At 35.7% G+C, this 25,637-nt stretch overlaps 1 protein-coding gene across 1 annotated transcript in view; it reads left to right on the forward strand.

Moving 5' to 3' along the window:
- Positions 1–4,165: 4,165 nt before the first annotated feature.
- NECTIN3 (nectin cell adhesion molecule 3) overlaps positions 4,166–25,637 on the forward strand; it is a 40,655-nt gene continuing 19,183 nt past the window's right edge. The window contains exons 1-5 of the mRNA XM_031555359.1: positions 4,166–4,208; positions 4,302–4,640; positions 12,463–12,759; positions 14,773–14,890; positions 17,955–18,106. Coding sequence (XP_031411219.1) covers positions 4,166–4,208; positions 4,302–4,640; positions 12,463–12,759; positions 14,773–14,890; positions 17,955–18,106 — 949 coding nt within the window. The remainder of the gene's footprint in view (positions 4,209–4,301; positions 4,641–12,462; positions 12,760–14,772; positions 14,891–17,954; positions 18,107–25,637) is intronic.

The raw sequence follows: 25,637 nt of genomic DNA on the forward strand, positions 1-25,637 counted from the left end.
AGGAAGGAGAATTTAAAAAAAAGGAACTTCTGAGAGAAAAGAAAACTTATCGGCAACAGATTTGAACATAAAGAGTAAACACAGTAATATTTGGATTTGAGCTGAGAGTTTGCAAATCAAGATCTCAGTTTGAGTACTAATTTTTTCCTTTAGGGATGTTGAAAATGATGGTGAAAATCCAGCATTTTAAGTATGCAAGCAAAGGAGGTTGTATTTCAGTCTTAAGTTTTGAAAGGAGAATAGCTAAACACTGTATCTTGTGTATGGGTATCTTCAATTTAATTAAGGAGATAAAAAAAAAAATGTGGCTTTAAAGTGACTTGTGCATTATAAGCTTATAAAACTGTGTTTTGGAGTAGACATGTGACTTGCTCACTATTTAACTACAGTCTTTGAGGAAAACAGATTCTTGAATGGAGGTATTTTGTGTCAAAGGAAATGCTAACCTTTAATAAAGAACTTTGGAGTCATGGAGAGCCCTGAATATCAACATAGTAATTAACTTGCTAGTTTAAACTCTTACCTTGATTGTTCAGCAACCAAAAGAAGTTAAATAATGATAACCAGAGATATGAATGCAAATAGACCATGTGGTTGTTTTCACTTGGATTTGGGAAGGACAAAGTAGGCTTACAGATACGAAAGACGATGATTCTGAGAACTATTAAAGTAATTTGTAAAGAAATGATTTCTTGGCCTAGGAGGAACTGCAACAAAGAATGCTTGTCGATTCTAATAAACTTTAATGAGTAATTGCTTTCATTACCTCTATGTGGTCTGTTTGGGAGGCAGCCTATTGGTTTTTTTAAGAAGCTTTATAGCCATCCTAGGCATAGCATCAAAACATCAAGTGATGCATGTAAGACTTAGGATGCCATACTTCAGAATCTTTTCAGATGACTTCAATAAACTCTCTTCAGTATGCATGCTCTGTTTTAATCTGCTCTATAAACAGAGAAGGTGGACAACAAGAGCTTCTGATACCTTTAAGTGCTCTTCGACACTAACTTGGATGTGTGATTGTCTTCCTTTATTTTAAAACAGGTGGCTTTAGTAAGAGTTGGGATTTTTGCGTGGAAATGCTTGAGGTAGTGCCAAATCTGAGTTACTGTGGTTAACACAAGTTCCCTGTCAGTAGGCAGTAGAACCTCTTCACTAAACAAAATTTATGACTTTTTTAGTTGCTTTGATTCATTTAACAGGAAGTGCTAATTTCATTTATTTTTTTTCTCTTCAGCTAAGAGGAGATGGGCATCATCAGAACATGACCTTAAAAGAATAGGAAGGAAAATACTGTTGCTTGAAATATGAAACTGACTGTGTAATATCCTCCTCGTGATGAAGTAACTGAAGTCTGGTTTTCCTACATGAATTGTTACTTTGTTGGGATCGGAGAGTCTCACACAGTCATAACTTTTCTTTTATGTTCTGCTCAGACCCGGCATTCAAACACTAACAAGACTACTTAAATGAGAAACACAGGTTTTCATGTTTTAACAGTTTTTTTCCAGTAAAAGATAGGCTCAAAACTTCCAGTGCAACTTTGTTCCATATAAGCCTATTAGATGTATTCCTAAAATCGTGCATTAACTGTTAGGTTTTGGGTGACTTTATAATGATGAACCTTCTTATAATTGAAGAGAGCCTGCTGGCTTCCCTGGGACTCAGTATTCTCAGCCATGAAAACATGGAGCATGTCCAAAGTAAACACACGTAAACTCTTGCTGTAAGATGGGTGTTTGCAATTGAAGTGAGTGACAGTCAACAGTGAAAGTAGAATATTGTTTGATAATGCACGTGGAATTACAAAGAGAAGTTTTGTGCTGGATTGCACTGAGTAATGTATTGCAGTCTGGAAAAGAAGAAAGTCTTCTATGTGAAATCTCTACAACAATTTTAATAGAAAAACTGGATTAGTATAGGTGAGTTGGTCTTGTATTTGGAGTTAGAATGTGTCAAAAGACAAAATAAACATGTAAAATTGAGGGTAGTGTTCTGTTGGCTCTTCTCATGGAACAGGTAAATGAAGAACAAAATATAACTGATGAATCTTCTGTGGCTGCAGCTCTACTTGAAGTATCTTCCTGAAAGCCTGTAAATCTTGAGAGCGGCAACAACAAAACTTCACTGCTAAAAATATCTATGCAATCAGTATAAGAAATGACAGTGTTCTCAGTGCACAAATGAGCTGTTGGAAGTACTGGTAGTTAAAAAAAAAAAAAGTTCCTTTTCACTACTCCAAAGGAGGAGTAATGGCTAGTTGAGTACCAATGTGTAATATGTATTTTCCTAAAGTGCCATGGTCATCTTTATGTAGCTAATGCCTCTGATTATTAGAAGTAGACTTAACAAAAAAAAAAAAATCCTGACGAAACAACAAAAAATCTGAACCCAATTTAAATGGAGACAGAACAGCTTGTCTGCTACCAAGTAGAATGGGTCTTTTTTTAATGCTGCGGGAAGTCTAAGCAGCTTTCATATAACTTTTCTTCAGGTGCTTTTCTGTCCTAGTAGTTTGTTGCAGTTAATACTGCTGATTGTTCTGTTAATCTTCAGTACAGAGTAAGATTCAGTGCAAACTGGAACATCATGAATGGGTAATTTCTGAACAAAAATATTTTCTTACATTAATGGCAGTACAGGTATGTATGTTCTGAAATATATTAGTTTATATTTTGAGATTTCAGAAATAAAGTGTGAGCCTTCTATATAAGGTAAAATTGTTATCTTTCAGAATTATCTTTCTAATATTTCACTTCATGCTTAGATGTAATAATGACAAGTTGAGAACGATTTGAAGAAAAGTTTCAATTAAGTGTTCGCATAGGCACTTCAGAGAGGGCAGCATTCTCAGTGATGCATGTTGATTACGAAGGTGTGGAAAGAGTAGAGGGAACATTCTTTCATTACTTGTAGATTAAAAGTATTAAATATTCTCTTCCTGAAAGTTGTTTTATTGGTGTTTTGAGATTTCTGACTGCTTTTCCCTTACCATCCTTTCCCAGTGACTGGCCTACTAGCTGTCTTGGTTTCTAGTTCTGTTTTAGTTTGATTTATTTGTGCTACTCAGTGTTTTCATAGAATTCCTGACTTATTTCAGTAGTATACCGAAAGAAATCTTTATCTGAATCTTTTAATCACTTCTTTAAATTACTTCATTGACTTAGCTATTACTTAAGCACTGAAAAATTGTTGTGAAATAGACACCTTCCAAGGATGGATTAACATAAAGATGTATAGATGTTTTTTTTCCAGAAACGGGATTTCTATTTTATAAAGGTTTATTGACTAAAGTGGTAGTTATTGTATCCATTTGAATGATTTCTTTGCATATGAAAACTGGGCTATTAAAAGTTGAGCTGTTACTGAGAAAGTTAATCCAGATATAGTCTGGGTACTGGTTTGACAACTGAAGAAAAATTGAAGCATGCAGAGCAGTTAAAATAGTGCCTTGAGTACACTTGAGTACAGTAAAAATAAACACTGTGGACTAAGACTTTGCGGGTTGGTTTTATTAGTTTACCTGAAGAATGGATGTCTGAAGTTGCTGGAGCATCTGTTTAGCAAAAGAAGTTGAACCTGTGTTTTAATGAACTTTGCGTGGTTAAAAACTGCATTGTCTGGTGGGTTTCTTTCTTGAAAGGAGGTGGTGTGTGATGCTGAAGCTACAGCTTGAAGTGTTGTAGCTACTATTGAAAGTATTGTAGGCCTTAAACAGAAATAAAATATAGTATGAAGATGTAGCACCACAGTGTAGCACAAAAATTGCATTTGTATGATGATGCTTATCTTTATTGGGATTTAGGATCTATAGGTATCATAAGTGATAAAAGGCTTAAATTATGCCTTTCTTGTTAGGAGGTCTTCATTAGTGTCATCTCAAGAAAGCAGAAGTAACTGAAGTATTTAAATTTTCTACCTGATGCTCTAGATCAGTAATCAAGCTGCAAAAATACCATGTTGGAATGTTTTCCAGTAAACATGAACATATACAGTGCTTATAACTAGTTAACTTCCTGGAAGATCAGTATACTAGTTATGTGATCTTCATCTTGCTTTATAGAGAGCTGCATCTTGACGTTTGTGTTCTCAGAAGTATGACTGACCTATATTCAGTTTGGTTTCTCCTGAGGCAAGCTTTCGTAAGTTCAAGCTGTGTTTCCACATGGCTGTGGATCAGGTAAAAGAATACGGTTTCTCAGAGGAAAGTAGGACTTCTCTTTGTAAAAAGCAAGCTAAACGATGAAGAGTTAATGTGAAGACCTTATTATGTACCAACTAATACTTGTGTGGTTTTTTAGGTGCCTTAGCTGGACCAGTTGTTGATCCACATGTGACAGCAGTCTGGGGGAAGAAGGTTGCACTGAAATGCATAATTGATGTAAATGAAACAATAACACAAGTTTCTTGGGAGAAGATCCACGGTAAAATTTCAGAGACTATTGCTGTTCATCATCCTGAATATGGAATTTCTATTCAAGAAAAATACCAAGGAAGAGTGTCATTTAAAAACTACTCACTTACTGATGCAACAATCATCCTAAAAAATGTAAGCTTTTCTGATGCAGGAGAATATATCTGTAAGGCAGTTACATTCCCTCTTGGAAATTCACAGTCTTCAATAACTGTAACAGTATTAGGTAAGTAAACTTAAGGAAAAGAATTGGAATTAGTAGCATCAACTTATTAATATGTTGCGTCTTTTAACCTAATTGCTCTGCAAAAATCTAATCACTCATCTTTTGAAGCAATAATATTTTTGTATTCTTACTATCTTTGAGGATGTCCTATTGGCCTTGCTTCTTTAAGAATTTGTTTTGATTGTCCTGATGCTTAGGTCCTTAATAGGCATCTTGCTAATCCAGATATTTGGGCAGTGCTTTTTAGCTTTTTAGAATTTAGACTTGGAGACAATACTGATTCTAGGGATCTATGTGTGTGCTCGCTGAGAAGCTGTTGAAGACAGTGTTAGTCTTCATTCCTTCCTAAGTTTGCTGTTAGTATGGTAAGTTAATGACATTGGTTGGGTTTGTAATATAAATTGTTTATTAATTAATGTTAATTAATGTTAAATTAATATAAATAAAGTATACTCCTTGCAAGTATAGTTGCAAGTAGAATTATTCAGACTATTTCTGGGAATTCAAGCCCTTGTAGAGTTGTGTAGTTATTTAATGTGAAGCTTATATAAAACTTGAACTTAAAAAGTAATTTTGTCTACCTCACTGAGAGTTCTGTGTTGTTGTGCTTGTGTTCTGTTGGAAGGACCAGTACTGAATACCGGGTTCACTTAAATAGCTGTGCAATATGAAGTAAAACAATTACTTTGGCCTAATGACTTAACTGTTTGTTATAACTTTTATCTTCTAACAGTAAAGTTATTTACATATCCATTGCAGGTACTCAAGTGCTGTTTTGTTCAGCAGAGCTGACCTTCAATGACTCTTTCTGTATATAAGTTTTGATTTTTAGGATATTCTTGGTTTATGATGTCTTCCAAAATAGTTGAATGCCCTATAAAATAAATCAGATAGATGTAACATAGTATGTAAACTGGCTTCCACCACAAGGTGGGGCAAAATAGATGCATCAAAGCAAGTGACTTAATCCAATTTAATATCATTAACTTCTTTAAGGAAGCTTTGTTTGATGCAAAATATGTGGTCTTCTGATTCTTTCCTGCCTCTCTTTCACCTGTTACGATTTTGTATGTGACAAGCAGTTACATCCACGGTTACTAAAGCAGTCTCTCAGCTTTTGGGTTCGTCTCTATCACTAAATGCTGGGAGGTTCTTATTGCTATCCCTCATCTTTTCTGTTTAGTCTTACTCTTATTTTTTTTCGCACCGTACTAGTAGCTAGTAGTCTATTTTTGCCCCTTTGAGTCTTGTTTTTTGAAGAAGCATGAAGAGTCCCTGCAACTTGGAAAGCAAATCTATGGTTTGTGTGCTCATTGTTCTGCATCTGAAAATGTAGGACTGTGGTCCTATATAACGTTTGTTAGAATAGATGAAGTATAGTATGTCAGGTATAGCGGTCTTGGTCATGGCTTTTTTCTTAATGATGTGGATAGCTACTGATTGTTGTAAGCTTGTCAGTGGCATGGTGTCAACCTCTGAACTTCAAAACCTCAACCAATTCTTTGCAAAGTTAGTAACAAACATGTGTTTTTGAGAAGTAAATCTTCAGCAAAATACAAACTGTTATGGAAGTGGGATAGGGGTATTAGAAGGATAAAAAAAAAAAATATATAGGTCAAGCCCCTCCTGACAGAAGTGAATCTAATATTTTTCTTCCTTTAATTTGCTGTCTTAACTGCTTGCATTTTCATCCTGGTTAGCAGGTACTTAGCTTACACACAGGCCTGGGTAACTTGGGATTGACTCTGCCTCAATGTTTTCTGTTCTTCTGACAGTTTTTTGCTACAGTGATATCCAGAGTTGAGTAGTAAAAGCAATAGGGGAGTGGTGGTTCGGAGTGGTCTTTGGGGTTTCAGTAGCTTGAGTTTAGCTACCAGAAGCTCAGGTCTGTTTTAAGGCATAGAATAACTCCAATCAGAACTTAAAATCCTGATGTGACTTAATCAGCTTTATTTTGACTGTTTTCCTGCTGTTCTAAAAAATTGTTCCATGAGTGATGAAAGCCCAGCTGAGGCTGAAACTGGTTGTTTCCAGTAGAAACATCACCTTTTTACCTCCTGGTTCCTATTTAGTAAGAATTGATTTGCTTACTATGTATAGCAGGCACATTAATTTAATCTAGTAATAGGTGCTATTAAAATGCAAAGGGGAAAAAAATAACTACAAGGTGATGTCGTATTTTGCCACAATATATTGGTCACTTAAGTTGGTGTTTAGAACGTCTATCTTATGTTCTTAACCTTAACAGATGTAAATGCAGTAACTTTGCTTAGTCTATTTGCTTAGCTTAGTATTTTGTTGCTTTAAGGAAAGGCGCTATAAGAGGAGAGGTAAGATGAAAAAATGTAAATACTTTTTGGGTCACAGAGGCTAATTAATCTATCTAAAACTATAGTTCTTTAAGCTCATCTTCTATTAACTAGAGCAAAAAAGAAATTTGTATGTCAGACTGTGTTGTGTACTTTCCATTTCTCACAATAGTGACTAAACTGGTCAAAATGGTCTTTGAAGAAAGAAGAGATGGTGTATAGCAGAGGTACTTCTGTTGCTAGCTAATCGAATACTGTATATGATGATTAAAATAATTGGTTTGGCTTTTATCCCACTGTCTTGCAAAGCTAGAGTTCAGAATTGCAAAAAGCAAAGGCAAGAACTGAGAGAAGGAAGATCTGCCTTCTGTAAGTGAAGTTCAGATTTGAGAAGATCTAAAGAACCTGAAGGTGCACAAGTCCATGGGATCCATTCATGGGTTCTGAAGGAAGTGGTGGATGAAGTTGCCAAGCTGCTATCCATCATATCTGGAAGATCATGGCAGTCTGAAGTTCCTACTGACTGGAAAAGGGGAAACATAATTTCCATTTTCGGGAAAGGAAAAAAGATCTGGGAATTACAGGCCAGTCAGTCTCACCTCTGTGCCTGGCAAGATTGTGAAGCAGATCCTCCTGAAAGGTCTACTTAAGACACATGGAAAATTAAGATGAGGTGATTGGTAACAACTTCACCAAGAGCAAATTGTGCTTATGAAACTGGGTGACTTTTTACAATGGAGTTACAACACCAGCAAATATAGGGAGAGCAACAGAAACCATCTACTTGTACTTATGCAAAGCATTTGCACTGTCCTGCATGACATCCTGAATAGGGAATGGGCTGTATGGTCACACTCAAAGCTGTGGTAAATGGATCCGTATCCAAATGGAGGTGACAAATGGCATTTCTCAGGGATCAGTGTTAGGACTGGTATTAAATAACATCTTTGTAGGCAGTGTGGACAGTGGGATCAAGTGCACCGTCAGCAGGCTTGCAGATAAGACCAAGCTGAGCGATGCAATTGACATGATAGAAGGAAGGGATGCCATCCAGAGAGACCTGGACAGGGTTGAAAGGTGAAGTCATGAAGTTCAACAAGGCCAGATGCAAGATTCGGCACCTGAGTCGGAGCAATCCCAAGCACTCATACAGATTGGGTAGAGAATGGCTTGAGATCAGCCCTGAGAAGAATTTGGGGGTGTCTGTTGATGAAAGGCTCAACAGGAGCCAACAGTGTGTGCTCCCAGCCCAAAAGGCCAACTGTCTCCTGGGTTGCATCAAGAGAAGTGTGACCAGCAGATCAAAGGAGGTGATCCTGCCTCTCTACTCTGCTTTCATGAGACTCCACCTGGATTACTGTGTCTAGTTCTGGGGCCCTCAATACAAGAGGGCATGGGAGTTGTTGGAATGGAACCAGAGGAGGGCTATGAGGATGTTCAGAGAATTGGATCACATCCCCTATGAGGACAGGATGAGAGAGCAGGGGCTCTTCAGCTTAGATAGGAGAAGATGACAGGGGGACCATATAGTGGCCTTCCTGTACCAGAAGGGAGCCTACAGAAAAGCTGGGGAGGATCTTATTTTATAAGGGCATGTAGCAACAAAGAGAAGTGGCTTTAAACTGAAAGAGAGTAGATTTAGACCAGATATTAGAAATTCTTTACTGTGAGAATGATGAGATACTGGAACAGGTTGTCCAGCAATGTTGATACCTCCCATTCAGGGCCAGATTGGATTGAGCAGAATGGTGTAGCGGGATGTGTCCCTGCTTATAGCAGAGAGGTTGGAACCAACTGATGTTGGAAGTTGGACTAGATGACCTTTGAAGATCCCTTCTAACACAAACTATTCTATGATTTTTAAGCTTGAGTAATAAGGTACTTCTTGTTCCTCAAGAGACTTACTCTTAAGAATGACAAGCAGGATTTAAAACCTGTGAATCAAATGAGCTGCACATCACAGAGTATTGAAAGTGAATTTACATCTGCCACCTTGGATACATCTCCAGACACACTGATGTACAAACTAATATGATGAAAACTTAAAGGAAGGTGGATGTCTGTATGAAGCTAGCTGATGTGGAGGTGGAGAGGAAGTAATATTAAGAATACTTCTTTGGAAAAATTACTAGGTACATGTAGGTTATGATGAAAAATGGCTTGACAGTTCCCAGTGTCATGTTGTGACTAATTAATTAGTGAGTTTAATGGTCAGTCAAAATAATAGTTTGCATTGTATTCATGCCAGTTACATCCAGACCTTCTGCATACAGTCAGAGAAATATTTCTTTCAGAAAAAGCAGAGGAATCCAACTTCCTTGTAAATCCAAGAAACCTTGTACACTTTCTCTCTAGACACTGTTATATTGTCTTTTTGTAATGTGTGAGAGCTTGGTTAATGGTATCTGATGATTCATGTGTGTAATATAAAGCTAGAGTAGGTAGGCTTAAATTAGGTAGCAGTTGTGAAACAGAAGGATTGACATGAGCAAATGAGTTGAGCATTCCTAAGTAGGTGCAATTTCATTTAAATATGACAATGGCTTATAACTGAAATGTAATCAAGATTGTGCAATGGCTTCCAATATGTGTGACCACCCTTCTTCAACACAAACAAGGTAACCCATGCCCATTGACCTTTTGATACCCTGTATCAATCAGTGTCTCTAACCTCCTTGATTATTTAACTGGGCTAATGGGGAACTGCCGCTTCCCTTTCATTCTTATACTTTGGAAACAGGTCCATTCTGCTTTTGAGTCTTTGTAGGAATGATTTTTTCTCCCCAGGTAAATATTGCCTCCACCATATTTTCTATTTCACTTAAGCAGAATATGATCATAGAATCAAGTATAATGGGGCATAGTATTTCTAATAATGGTGAAAGCAGCTTCTCTAATATTCTCTCAGCTTCTGTGCAACATCTGCTTTTGGTCATCCTTTTTCTAAGTTTTCTAATGTGAACAGCATGACTGGGAGATGGCAGTAGAGCCTTGTAATTAATTATTCATTCAGAAGATAATTTTCTTAAGCTGTAGGTAAAACAACCTGAAAGGCTACAGAATGAGTAGCTGGGTTTCTACTATTAATTGGCTTTGGTTGCTGGAATGGAGTAATTGTGAATGATAACCAAATGGGCAGCTAACTCCTTTGTATTTCTTTTAGTTGGTATGTAGTTCAAAAGCCATGATTTATGGAAGATGTAACTAAACACTTAAAAAGTATGCAACAATAAAGCACCCAAGCACTTTGGACTAGAAAGAGCTATATTTTATCAAGATGAGTAACTTACCAGTTTAACTTCTTATTTCTGGTGAGTGAAGGACTAAGAATTACTCTGTCAGCTGAGGCTGTTTAGTCTTAAAAGTATCAGATGTCACCTGAGAAAGGAAGCTTACCATTTGAAGGAAAGTTAATATTAGGAGAAACTAAGCTTTTAAAATCCTGTATCCTGTTCTTTGGCACTTAATATTCAAAGACAATTTATTTTAATGAGCTTAGTAAGTGAAGCATCATACTGAGTAATCTGTTCTGGGTTTAGAGATACACTGTTAGACATGTGAACTAATAACTACTCCTTCATAAACAGTGGGGAAAAAATTACGGAGTTTCTTCTTCAAGGCAAGTTCGAAGAGATGAAATAGATGAACATTTTTGTTCCATCTGAAAGTTTTGGTGAAGAAACCTAATACTAATGGTGAAGCTTTTTGATTTTGCTATGATGGAGACCTTATGATAGGGGGATAAGAGGGGCTTGGAGGATGGTACATTAAAGAAAGCTTCAATTCTCAGTGTCAGGGAGTCGGACATCAAACTGAAAGAGAAGCTCTATTACAGATGTTGCAAATCTAGAACAGTGAATGTAGAATTCAGTGGAAGAACTTGTGCTGTTGGTTTATTTACAGTAGGGTCATTTACATAGCACAGCAGGAAAAGCAGTCAGACAAGTGATGCGGAAAGCAATTCAGTCTTGATGTTCTTCCCGAAACAACAGCCAGCCTTCAGTTTGAGGTTTATTCTTCAAACACTTGTTATATCCTGAGCATAGAAGAGACAACAGATGTTTTTTATAAAGTTATCCGTTTAGTTGTGATCTTTCATTTAAGTGTAACTGGACGAATAATCATACTTCTTCCGTGACAGAGAAGTAGTATAAACTGACCAGCAATCAGTCAAACTGATTCTAGAATCCCCTCACACAAAAATAAGTTGTTTCTGTTATGTCTTTCAAGGTATTGTTATCTTGAGAATATCTTGCCAGTTTGTGTGAAGTGTGCTTTATTACATTTTAATGGGTGCTAGCTTCAGGTTTTTAGGAACAAGTGCTGTGAACTAAATCTCTTCTTATGGGGTATTGAAAAGTATGCAAGTGGAAAGAATTGCCATTGCTCTTGTAATTGAGGACTAATCCACTGAGATGGATTTTGAAGCATAGTGATGACTTTACTTTGGAGAGCTCATCTTAACTGAGTCAATGCACAAGGATTTTGTAATCGGGTACTGTACTACTGAGAAGCCCAGATGTCCCAGTATTAGAAAGGGAAATGAACCATCCTAAAACAAAATCTTAGTTCATATCAGAAACAGAAGATGGTCTGTGGACTTAAGTTGTAACTGGTGTCTATTCCAGCTTAACAAGATTATACTAGTGAAACAGGAAGGAGTATTTAAAGGCTTTACAGCCTGTGGCAGACCTGTAGATCAGTAACATAGCTTCTTTTTTAGAAACGAGTTTGTTCTCTAAGTCCCTAAACTTGTGGCAGAGCAGTGGATTTACAAGGATGTCAGATTCTTTTGGTTGAGCTTCTTGAGTCTTGGGCAAATATTGAGGTCAAGTTTTTAATGTCTATAGGTGAAAACATCTGTATGTACATTTGCAATTTGATATATAAAAATTCTGTAAATTATATATATGAATAATTTAATGCAAAGTTTGTACTGTGTATATGTCTACATTTTAAATCTTTAAAAAGGCAATTCTTGATTGTTCTTACTTTTAGCCTGGAATTTGTTGTTGCACTTAAGAACTGTAAGAAACTTAAAGTCTTAATTTCTGGTATTAGAACACTGAATTAAGTAGTGCTGAAATAATCAAAACTGTCAGTGTGGATTAATACTTTAAATACGGTACTGTACTTTGCAGTAAAATTCAGGCTTTCTTTAATATAGGAGTGTATTTTCAATCTAATACATTTAAAAAAAAAAAATCTATTTGTTGTCAGACATTGGAGTTGAAGCGCTGTAGTTTTGTGCTTTGAGCCTAACTCTGGAGTTCTGTCAGAGCATTAAATGTAAGGAATGAGCATAATTAAACTTCAAGTCATGAGCAAATGCAATATTGGTGGGCCAAAGCACTGCAGAGTTCTTATCTTTGGTAATGATTTAATCTTATTTATATATTGCCTGATCAGTGTGAGCTCTGTAAAATGAGTTAGATCATTGTTGCTATGTAAGAGAGTTAGGTGAAAGTTCTGAACTCTTTCTGGCTTAAATTTACCTTTTTTCTCCCCTGTAGTTGAACCTATTGTCAGCTTAACAAAAGGACCAAACCCTCTGATTGATGGTGCAAATCAAACAATAGCAGCCATTTGTACAGCAGCCACTGGAAAACCTGCTGCAGAGATTGACTGGGAAGGAGGTCTTGGTGAAATGGAATCCAGCTCTACTTTGTTTCCAAATGAAACAGTGACAGTCATAAGTCAGTATAATATTGTCCCTACACGATTTGCAAGAGGAAGACGAATAACTTGTATTGTGAGGCACCCAGCTTTGGAAAAGGAGATAAGATTCTCTCATGTGTTGGACATACAGTGTAAGTATTTTTAAGTAATTGTTGCTACTTGATGAATTTACTATAACTACTGTCTTTATCTGTATTTAGGTTTGATAGGGACATGTTGAACATGTAATTCTTCAGAAAAAGAGAAAATAAAAATGCTTAAAAAAGCATGTGATAAGGGATCAGCCAGGAATAGAAGTCTAGGGCTTCCTGTTGTAATTAAAAAGAAAAAAAAAAAAGTCTAGTAACAAAGCTAAAATAGCATTATGTTTGTTTGAGATACTGGCTCATGGGTGAACTTAATATTCATAGTGATAGTCAATAATGAAAAAATTACGGATGAGGTTTGGTCTATAAACAGCTCACAGTGTCCTACAATTTCAGCAGTATTAAAGAAATCAAATAAAGGTTTATAGTTGTAATGATGAGCTTAAAGTATGACTTAAGGGAGGAGGACATTCAGTAAGTTTTTAAAATTTTACGTAAAGCTTTTTTTTTAATTTGCGTAAGAAAGCAAGATTTTAATATATTCAGTACCAATACTTGTTACTCAACTTTAAATTGTTCAGGTATCGGGTTTGTTTAACAAATTTGTTTTAAATCATCTTTGGAAGATACGAATATGAAGCAAGTTGGTTTACAATTCTGCTTATAGATTAAAACTGCTGAAGAAAACAAGCCTTAAGTGTGTGATCTTGTTTTGTTTTTCTTTTGTTAAGCAATTTTGTTAAACAGCAAAATAAGCTGTTTTTAATTCTTTCTTTGATATTCTTGTGACCAAAGGACTTCAAAACAGCATACAGCTGAAGGCTGACAGTTCAGTGGGAAGAAATCTAATGACTGGAAAACATGAACTTAGTTACATCGGTGTGTGACTAAAGTCTCTTATGCATTTGTTCTATTTGGCAAAGCTTTGTTCAGTTCGTGTAAGGATACTGCTTTGAACTGAGGAAGCCTTTGCTGCTGCACCTCATTCCCCTCTTTCTGGAAGTAATGTTACTATTCGGGACTTGAGACTTGACAACTTCCTTGCATAGGTAGTTTAATGCTTGGTGGGTAAAGGCTTTGAACTTGTAAAGGATGAACGTTTGTTTATTGTCTTGTATGCACAAGTGTCTTCTCTTTCTTAATAGAAACGAGCAATTGCTCATTTGGACATACAGATCAGTTCTAATCACTGTTTTATTATCAGTGTTGAAATGTCTCAGATTTAAGTGAGACCAAAAAAGCAAAAGCAAGAACTCATTGCCTTGACAGTGAATGAGATTGAAGTTCTGTATTTAAGAGAAGCAAATAGACCTTAATATCTGAAAATTACTGCTAACACGTAATTCACAACCTGTAATGCAATTGCATATTAAGCAGCTTAAAAGCAAACGAAAATCGGAGATTCTGTGTGTTGTAGTCTTTTCTTCCCTTCCACTTGCAGCTTTTGGAAATATTGCTATGCCTTTGCTGTAGGAGCTGTTACAAACTCCTAACGATGGTTCTTTACTGTTTTTTAACAATTCCTTAAGGTCTCTCTCACTTGTTTGAAGTGGTCCTCTTGCTTTTTTAGTTGCAAAACATAGTTGAACGTTACAATGGCAATGGATAATGGTTAACCTTTTCAACTGGCAGGTGTGAACTTCTTGATTGCCTAATTATGTTGCTTTTCAAAACACTGCTTCTGATCATTTGCTAGTGATCTTACTAGTGAGAAGTAGCTTTGAATTACTGAGGCAAAATTGATTCTTTCCTTTAGAATTTCTTCCACTTTGCTTAAGTGCTGTTTTTTGTGTTTTTTTTTTTGTTTTGTTTTTTTTAAAAAAACAACAATGGAACAGCTGCACCAGTTAAAACAACTGTATTATACCTTTTCTAATTTACTGTTACGTATTGTGCTTATGGTTTAGGACTATATTTTTTTTCTGGCGATTGTGGCTCTTAAAAATCAAAACTAAAACAGCAAAAATGAAAACCCTTTGCTTTTTGCATCAAGTTGATCATTACTCTGTGTTGAAAGAAAATACTGTGGTTACTGATAGGTAAACTATTTTTTGGCAGATGCCCCAGAAGTTTCAGTAACTGGATATGATGGAAACTGGTTCATTGGAAGAGAAAATGTTCAGCTCAGATGTAATGCTGACGCAAATCCATTACCTATGGAATTCATGTGGACCAGGTAAATATTTACAAAAGAAGGACTTGTGACATGATTATGGTGGTATAATCTGAAGTGGTATTGTAAACTAAACAGACTATGTGACTTGTATTGGGTAGGATGTAATGGTGTTAACCAGTCTTCTAAAAATAGGGTAGAGGATTTGTGTGTTGGAGAGGGTCCAGAGGAGGGCCACAAAGATGATCAGAAGGCTGGAGCACCTCCCCTATGAGGACAGGCTGAAGGAGCTGGGCTTGTTCAGCCTGGATAAGAGAAGGCTGCGAGGTGACCTCATTGCAGCCTTTCAGTACCTAAACAGGAGGGGAGTCAACTCTTGGAAAGGGTAGATAATGGCAGGACAAGGGGAAATGGTTTTAAGTTGAAGGAGGAAGATCTGGGTTGGATGTCAGGGGGAAGTTCTTCACTGTGAGTGGTGAAGTGCTGGAACAGGCTGCCTGAAAGTTTGTGGATGCCCTGTCTCTAGAGATGCCCAAGGCCAGGTTGGATGGGGCCCTGGGCAGCCTGGTCTAGTATGGAATGGGGAGATTGGTGGCCCTGCATGTGGCAGGGGGGTTGGAGATTCATGATCCTTGAGGTCCCTTCCAACCCTGGCCATTCTGTGATTCTGTGAATATGGATGGATATATATTTTTGAAGTTCACAAGCCTAGACAATTTATTGTTACCATTACAATAAAATCTTTGGTAGCTAAATTAGCATAGCCTGTGTGTTGTGTTACATTGGGCAGTTTGATACATCTAGTAGGGAATCGACTATTTGATTAGCTCCATTTTAATATTACATGAAGTAGATTCTAGACATGTGGAAAGACTTATCAATACCTGCATTTTAAAATTTGTAAACTATAGTTGAGAAGGCAACTACTTCTTACTGGATTGTGGAACTTGTCATGTTTTTCAAGAGTGTTTAAGTAATTGTCAAGACTGATAAATGCAGTATTCAGCTTAATGGAAGCTAAGCTTTGAATGTATATCTCTAGTTTAATTAAATAAAACTTAATGTAGATGACTGTTCTGAAATAATAGCTTAATTTAATGAGTAAGTGGATTGGGTGACCCTACTCTGAAATTTACTGTGTAGCTTTTGCAGTCATGGTTGTATATCGGGCAAGAAACAGAAGAAGATGATAGAAGTAAACACAGATCAAAATTGGCACTGGATGGAGGTGGATAAATAAAATAAAGCTACTTGAAATTCATTTGGTGCTTGTAGAAATCAAAGAAATAACTTCTTTGAGGACAATATGAATTCATATGCAGCAGTGATTAAGTGCTTCTGTTGGTAAAATCATTGGAATATTTACTGTTCTTCAGTTGTAATCCATTTCCTTGCATTCCCAGTGGCAGTTAAAAAATAGCATATAAAAATGATAATCATTAAAGGGTCGAAAAGTGGAAACGATAACTTGAGAATAACTGAATGGTGGTTTAATAGGAAAATGAAGCATTACAGTCACGTGTAACAGACTTGATCCTAAACATAGGCATTGACGTATAGAGTCAGTATTGCAGAATGGTGTGATTACACTTAAATGTTTTATCTATATGCTTAATGTAAATTTAGTACGATGAGAGATTTCAGCACAAAAAAAACCTATTTAAAGTAGTATGCCAGGATTTTGAAAGCACTACTGCCTTTTTCTTCAGATGAGCCAGGTACTCACTACTTTGATTTAAATTTAAGAACTAGGCAATACAATTATTATTTACAGAAAAAATGTGTATAGCTTTTAACACTTTAAGCTTTAGAAGTCACTATTAAATCAGTAGGGTAAACAGTGAACCAACCTATACATGAAAGACATAATTTACTGGAGTAAAAGGAGCATGCTTTTTTGCTTTAGTAAATATGAAATTGACCCAACTAGCTGTAATACTAATGAATGTTGAACTTTTAAGAAAGTAAATATTATGTGTAAGGAAAACTTGAGTTGTTTAAGGAGACAAACTAGATGTATTGAAAGTGTGTGCTTCGTAGTGTTTTTCAAATCATAACTTTTTTTGGTGTGGTATCATAGAATCCTTTAATTGCTGCAAGTGCAATGTCATCTTTGCTTCTTAAGGTTGTAAGGAATATTTCAAAATGCTGTGTATATTGAAAGCTCTATTCTACTGTTTACATTTGTAACAAATTGACTATTTTATAATATTCTTCAAAATGAATAATTTAAAATATATTGCTAATCATTCGTATCAGCTTCATACAGGTGAATAAATTTTAGGCAATAGTCTTCAGAAAAAAGGAAGACTTCACAGGTTTATAGCAAACGTAGTGTGGTGTTGAGGTGGCTTTTGTTTTGATGCTATTTATCAAATCTTATTTGCTAAATGCTTGTATGGTATGCAGGCCTGGTGGTCATACTTGATTATGGAGTTAGTTCTACTTACCTTGCTTTCATTTAACCATTAAAAGTTGAGATGCAACAGGATTGATTTAGGCATTAGATTAGGCATGTTTCAATAGGCACTTGACAGCTATGCTAACATAGTTCAATTTCTGTGTCTTTTCCCTTTCGTTGTTCTCTCACAGTTATTGAAATTATGTTTAGGATGCTTTGGGAAAATAGTAGTTTTGGAGAAGTTGGTTGATTTTTTTTTTTTGAATGCTTTTTATCCAGTTGATTCCTGAAATGGATCACTAAGCATCACATTGAATTAAGATGCTGTAATGTAGAAGAGACAGATATTAAGGATAAGGGAAGGCAGGTTGAGAGAGAAGAAACTGTTTCAGCTCCTGCTGGGAAATGTTAGTGATTTTTATCCTGTAAATTAAGCTTGCACTGCCAGAAATATTCTTTAGTATGATAGCTGAAATAGCTGAAAAAGACAGATATATTATCTTGACAGCAGTGTAAATTCATCCTAGTTTGACTGTTAACTTCTACAGCTTGATTTAGTTTGTTCCTCCATTGTTTGTTTTGAGATGGCTTCCTTAGTTGTATTAATTTGTAGGTATCTTGCTAGTGCCTTACTAGCCTAGTACTAGATTTATTTTAACCTAATTACTTTATGACTTTGGTCTTGAAGACTTACAGCTGAAGTATAGCCAACTGTTTTTGTTTTAGGCTGGATGGACAGTGGCCTGAAGGACTGCTGTCTGTCAACAATACTCTGCAGTTCAACAGCCCATTGACTTACAACTACACTGGGACTTATATCTGTAAGGTGACTAATTCCCTTGGTCAGAGAAGTGATCAGAAGACCATCTACATACTAGGTAAGTCTTATTTTTTAGCAACAACAATATAGTCTAACTTCTATCAGTAGTTGAAATAGTGAATTTCAGGCATCAAGTGGCTCTTCGAGTTTTTTCATTCTAAGTAAGGTAAATATGGAGTTCAGAGCTACAGTGAAACTTGGGATTAAACTGGCTCTTCATAATGGCAACAAAGAGTGGCAATTCTTGTGGTTGAGTGTGTTGCCGTAGTGCTTCTGAGATTAACTTCTTGGTAGATTAACTTGGTTTTTCCAAATTTACCTTGTGTTTTAGTAAGGCTTTGACTACAATAAACAATACCCGGTCCATAATGAATTGAAACAGATGTTAATTGGGAACAGCTGTCTTCAGAGAAGTAAAAGATGCTCTGTATTAGGGAAGTTGAGGTTATATTCAGTGCATGTGCATTGCTCTTAACTGTCTGCTTTTCTCAGTGTGAAGATAATAGTAATCATAAAGATAAGTATTTCATGCAGAACTTGCTCATCTGAGTGGCATAATATAGGAAACTGGTTCTTCTTTTTACACTTGTTCTGTTGGGAAAAATACTTGTATCTATATAACAAAATACTGTGACACTTTCTCTGAGAGAGCACCATGACTTAACAAGGTATACTTGAGTAGCATTGCGCAAGTGTGAAAAAGCTCTCCCAAACTCAACAATGGATTGTTTAAATTAATATATTAGCACTTATTGATCTGGCTAATTATTAGCTATCACTTAAGGAAATAAGACAGGAAAAACTAGTATTTCACTTCTGTGTGTTGTTGCTTTTCAGTAAGTTCCCAACAGTAGTTATTTCACAATATGAAGGAGCATTAAAATGTATTCTGACAGGTTACAAGCTACATGAAAGGAAACATAAATGATTTCCTAACAACATAAAACTAAACATGAATGTTCAAAAGGTTGAGATGAGATTGAAAGCTTCAGATAAAAACTGAAGATAGAGGATGCCTAAAGTCATGTCTGTAAATTCATTTTGGTTAGATAGCAGCATTTTTAGAAGGGACAGTGATTCAGTTAATCATACTGATGTAATCATGCTGCATGTCAGTCTTTGCTCCACGGAGGGCCTTTGTGGAGAGCTGTTCTAAATAACTATTTAATGAGCTAGTTAACTGGAAATATCTAAGTACTTGCAGACAATGGAATTACTTAAAAACAGAACATTGAATATTACATGAAACTTTATTCATAGCTATGCAACAGTCTGAAGATATTGTTCTATTGTAAGGATTAAATCATGAAAATTAGCAGAATGTCATTTGATTTGATGAAATATGCTCCTGGAATGTAGCATTCCAATACTCTGTCATGAGCCCTGTATTAATGTTAAAGAAGGGAGAACTTGACCCAATTTTGTAACTGTTGGAGTTGTCAATTCTGTGAATGCTGTATGCTGTCAGTAGAAATTTTTCCCATGACTGTCACGCAAAAAATATAAGGCTGCAAATATAATTTGAATGATAGTTTACTAACATACTAGAAGGGCAAGTATGAATTCTCAGACTAAGTTTTCCAAAAAGTGAAGTAGAAATGCATGCCAGTTGAGCTGTAGTTTAAGGTTTCTTATAGCTCATGATAAACATAATTAGAACTAATTTACAGCGAAGATAGTTAAGCTGCGTTAATGTTTTTTATGTGTCTCTGTCTCAGTTTTACTTAGTACTTCTTGTTTTTTGCAACAACTACAGTGCAAGTCTTAAATTTTTTCGTAAGGTTCAATTTTGGGACTTCCTATCTAGAGGTCATTCAAGACTATAGTTCTACAGGTTATGTGAACCAGTAATAAGAAACATTTTAGTTGAGGTGAATTAAATCTCGCTTCTTAAAAGCATAATCATTACAATCTTGGGGCATACAACATCATGAACATACAAGAAAATGTGGGTGACTTCTCAGGCAAATGAGAATCTGGTGCTACACGAGTGCAAATAGTGTTCAGATAAGTCATATGCATTAACTAAGTATCTAGCATATTTGTATTCTCTTCTAAACTACTTAGAACAACAAAATAATTAAAAGCAATGTGTATCAACTTATGGCATAGTTGATTAAAGAAGCAGTGAGGCATTCATCAAGTACAAAAACTGTATTGCTTTCAGAAATTAATATCAATCTCATTTAACCATGACTATAAGAGTAGCTTTTGTGTGTTAGCTGGATTATTAAACAACTAAAATGTGCTTGAAGTTATGTAAGGTGAGTAGATTGTATGAAATGTCAGTTATTATATAATAACCATTCTGACTACTTTGTGGAGTGGTCAATCTGATAAGCATAAAATGAGACTGAAATAGTAGAAGTAAGCTGTTCACTCCCTTTTTACTCTTAATTCTGTACTTAACTGATCAGGTACCATCTAGTCATGATGAGTGACACCTGTGAATGTCCTTCTCTCACCATGCAAGCATCATTTAAATGATTGTTTCTCCATCTTAATCATTTTCTGCTATATAAGACCTGGTAAGAATGTTAATTGAAGCTCGGAAGCTAGTGGACGAAGCTATGTTATCATATTATCTTTCAAACTTTAATAATGAACCTGTCAAAGGTGATTTGTGGAGTTAATGTTTCTGAGCAGTCATGGTACTGGTAATTGTAAAGCTTTAGAAAGTAGATAGCTATTGATGTGTCATAGGTTTGGAATGTAACCTGAGCAAAAATATTTTTTGCCTTAATGTGCATTAGTATTCCAAAATTTTTTAGAGGCATTGTTTTACTTTGACCTTTAGCTTTGAATTCAGGAGACTATAAGAGTACCTGACAAGGATTAAATTATAGATTCATTACATTGTAGCTACAGTAAATGATCTGTCTTGATGAATTGAGCAATATTAAAATGGTATTTGAAGCCAGGGGGGTTTCTTTAATTTACTGGTACAGATATCTTAACTTCCTAATATTTTGTTTGGTGATGTGAAGATACTTTCCTTTGCTGAACAACTATACAGAAGAAGTCATGCTGCTTATGGGATTTGGAGGTGATCAAGTATTGTTAAAGTTCCTGATCTAGCACTACAACAACAAGACTTCCAAAACTAGTTTACAGCTTAATGTGTCAACCACCTAATCTGGTAAAACATACTGACTTCCAGTACTTCGTGTAAAACAGCATTCTTATTTTCCTAGCAATTTGTTCCCTTGCTTACATTGTTGTGGCCTAATTCCTTTGCATTTAAGAAATGACTGAGATTTATGTTCAGATTAAGCTTATACTTGCTTCCTTCGTCATCTCCTTCAAATCTCCTTTGAAGGAGATAGTTTTTGTTAAAAGTAAAGCCTGCTTTACCTAGCAGTTCTAGGAAGATGTGGTTTGTAAATACAGAGCCCCTTTATTGTAGGGTGGGTTTTGTAAGAATTGAGAAAACAGACTTTGTTCATTATTTTAGTTTTTTGTTCTTTATACATACATCTTTATGAGGGAAGCTCTGTGAATAGACACTTTTTTTATTCTATTAAATTATAAAAACACAAAGTAAAAAATGCAAGAGATTAGGAAGTTCTTTTCCTGCGATATAGTAAAAGGTTTCAAGATATGCTAAATGCAAACTTAAATGCATTTTTAAACTTCCTTTCTGAATACGTCTTGCAAGCTTGAGGTTATGTTGTCAAAGTATGCTGAACTTGGAAAATAAGTGATTGACTCTGATTTAAAATTGGTCAGGAAGCAAATGACAATTCCAAATCTTCCAATCTATCATGCTGCTGAAGTAGAAAAGAGGAACAAACTTTAGATAGAATCATAGAATCGCAAAGATTCGAAAATCCAAAGGAAAGTGTTTATTTTAAAATCCAGTGTAGAACCTGTTTATGAAAAACTCTGGGGAGAGGATTATGGTCATTACCTACTACCTTAAATTTAGAGAGGGAATGGTTGGGTAGACAACAATGAAGAAAAGATAGTCTCAGACATCCAGAGTGCCTTCTTTTATAGAAAGGCTACTTCCCTGGCTGTAATAGGGGAGTTGAGAGGTAAACTTTTTAGCAGTTAGAACTATTTCTATAATGCTCAGTTATGTAATGCAGTCCAAAAGTATTGGCTTCCTATTTATTGGAGGCTACAGTGAATACAAAGAGCGCAATAACACTTACAGAGCAAGTTCTCAGCTGCAAAACATATTTTTCAGTATAGTCACCACCATTAGCTAATTTGCACAGATGAGCTGATTGAGATGTTCTTCATTTCATGGTGACAGCTGTGTGGCCATCCAGAGCATGGCTTGTCTTTCATGTTACTGTCACCACTGCTGAGAGTACCACCCACCATCTGCCTGGCCGTACTCTCATCCACTGTTAGATCTTCATAAACATTCAACGAGCATCAGTGTCAGTGGGTGCCATTTGTTTGCATGGAGGAATTCAATTATACCCTTTTGCTTCATATACACTTAATCAGATGCCATTTTGTCAGGCAGCCTCTCTTCTGCCATCTGCTGCAAAGCAACAGAATGTTGATGGGAAGGTTCAACCTTTACTGCTCTACCACCATCATCCTCCTCTGATGCTGTGGACTAATATAATAAAATAGGAGTCATTAATTTCAGAGCAACCCTTGTGTTAAATACAAAATGATTTACCATTGAAAAATATTGTGCTCTGCAGTTGTTTTTTTCCAGTGATATACTGGTTGGTACTAAAACAGTACTTAACTTTTTGAAGGTAATGATCTGTCTGATTCTAAGGATGGCCTATCTTTTTATTTACATGTCCTTACATGACTTTGAAGATAAATCCAGAGCATTTGAACAGGGATATGCTACAAGGAGATTGAGAAGGACAGATACAGTGTTTGGGGCGTTAGGTGAATCATGTAGTTAGAGATCTTTACTGAACTTAATTATAGAAACTTGTCTGTCTAAGGTAAGGTACACGTATTAAAGAGGTGGGAAAACTGTATCAAGAATCTCATTTAAGGAAAGAATAACAATTACGTGACCAAAATAAAGCAAAACCACTGCTGAAAGATGCTACCAACATTCTCAGGGAATATTTGGAGACAAGTAATGAAGAAGAAACAAACTGTACTGTATCAGGACTGTGGTTTTGAGAGGGTACTAGAGCTATGCTTGATATAAAGAGTTCATCTCACCTTTCATAGTAGAAAATGAGTGAAGTCTTAAAGCAGAAATTACAGTATGCTGTTCTATGCATATGGAGGGGAGTTGAGGGATTGAGTGAGTTTTTTCAGCAGTGGTAGAATATAGGCTTTTGACTTTTCCTGGTTTAATCAGTTATGGTTTCTATTTTAATGAGGATAGTAGGTATATATAACAGAATAATATTTCTGTGCTTCTTCACTTGTCCTTACTACTTCAGCATGTACATCTTAAGGATTTGAACAAGGGCCCCCAACCCAGTAAGAGACAAAGATATAATGTGAAATGTTGTCGTAAGTTAGGAGGTTAAGAAAAATATCAGTAGGAAATAGTTTTAAAGTTACCGTATAAATAATTAATGTGGAGTTAAACAGTGTGTTGTGGAAAGCATAAAGAATGCAAAGAAACCAGCTGCTGATGAGGTGAAATATTACCATAGTGAAGACAACTAGTTGGCATCTAAGCATCTAGTTTTTCTAGGTTGTGGTGATCAAATACACTGGGGGGAATTGTCTGAAGCATGCTTTCTAAATTAAGATATGTTATACAATTGAAGTTTTATGGAGTGGAGGTAAGGAACTTCAGTATTCTTGTTTTTAATGTTGTTTTGTATTTGTGAAATATGCTTAGAATGGGAAGTATGGAAAAATTATATGTATGTTTTCAGAAAGCTCTGTGTAAAATAAGAAGGTAACTCTGCATGTTCTAGATTGAAATTAATCTTTCAAGTAAGGAGAGCTGTCATTCTCTTAAGGTAGAAGATACTGACGCAGATGGACAATAAAAGTTGCAATGATTATGATGATTATGCACTCCAGGAATGCATGTAAACAAATGCTGAATTGCTACTACAACCGTAGTGATCTGGAGATCAAGATGCTAACTAGGGTTTGTAGATAATGCAGTTCAACAACTTGATAATTTGTGAATAAAATCTAACAGAAGTACAAAAATCTTCTATATGAATAACAGCATGAAACAACAGTAACAATTACATGTGGTAATTAAACTTTCCAGGATGCATGTACTTGTGAATGTGCAGTATAAGACTTCAAACCTCATTATCAGAGGGAAATGGGTGAAGAATTAAGTTAGTGTAAGTTTCTGTGTACACACATCCTGGAAGTAAATATTGCTGGTACTGTCTGAAATTGTATGCTAAGCTAACATCTTGATCTAAAGTACATTTTTCAAGAAGGAGAGGCTTGAATTTAACTTCTTGGTCTGTGGAATTGTAGGACATGGGAACCCTGGTAAATTTGGATTACTTAATCTCTACTTCTTTGTTAAATTATGAAACTCACTTTAAATCCATTTTAACTAAAATCACAACCTGAACTCCTCTTGTTCATTTTGGTAGTGCATCTTCCTTGTTCAATTTCCTGTCTTCTGTCAAATTAATTTCATTTACGTATGCCTCCCTAACAAATCACCACTTATACATAATCAGGTAATATGATTATCTGCTTTGAAAATCTATATAAAACGTAACATGTCAAGCTTAAAATGTTAAATTGAAATGAGATGCAGTCTGAAATACAATATGCAATGATGATGACCAATAAAACAAGTCTGACTAATGCGAGAGAATTGTCACAATCTCTAAATAGTAAAATTAAATCATGCCTTCTTAAGCTTATGTTTCATCAGATAACTGGATGCTTAACAAATCTCCAGTTCTAGCAGTTTTACTTTTTGCAGTGGTAAATTTAGGGTGCCTCTGTAATATTTAGTAGTTCAATGAATCTTGCTTATGTGCGTTTAAATAACATGGCTACCTGACTGTCAGTGTAATATTCTCTCTAAAATACTTAAGCTATAATAATATGTTTAGAATTAATTGCTTTACTTTTTTAAACTACCTTACATTGGGCGAGGCAGGAAGTTATTTTTATTTACTTCACTGCTGAAGTAGAAACTGATACTGCGTGTCACCTCAAAGTTGGCTAGGATAGTTTCAGAAAGCATCTTTGTGTCAACAGTGTGAGACTTGAAACCTTGTCTTCAATACAGCTGCATACATCTCCTTCAGTAGACTTAAAGAGCAAAGGAAAAGCTTAGTGCTCGAGAAGCACTCAGTTTCTGGCAGTCTCTTGTTTCCTTGCATAATCTGACAAAAAATCGATCGGTTTATTTTTTTTGTATGAATATGGAATTGTTTTGAGGAGTCAAATTGGTTTCTAGGAGGAATGGGAGAGAACATTTTTCACTGCAAATCTCCTAGTTCTAATCTTGAAATTCTGAAAGCTCCTTGTTCAACGTAGTGTTATGGAGTTTAATACATGCAATTTTAAATTATGCTTCCTTCATTAACCTTAAGGTGAAGCTGAGTAAGATATTAATGCAACAGATAATTTTGGAGAGAATAGCTTGAAATCAGTAGTCCATGTGCTGCTGAGTACACAACTCATAGTTTTTCATTCTTACA

Source organism: Meleagris gallopavo, chromosome 1 (assembly GCF_000146605.3).
Source record: "Meleagris gallopavo isolate NT-WF06-2002-E0010 breed Aviagen turkey brand Nicholas breeding stock chromosome 1, Turkey_5.1, whole genome shotgun sequence".
NCBI lineage: Eukaryota > Metazoa > Chordata > Aves > Galliformes > Phasianidae > Meleagris > Meleagris gallopavo.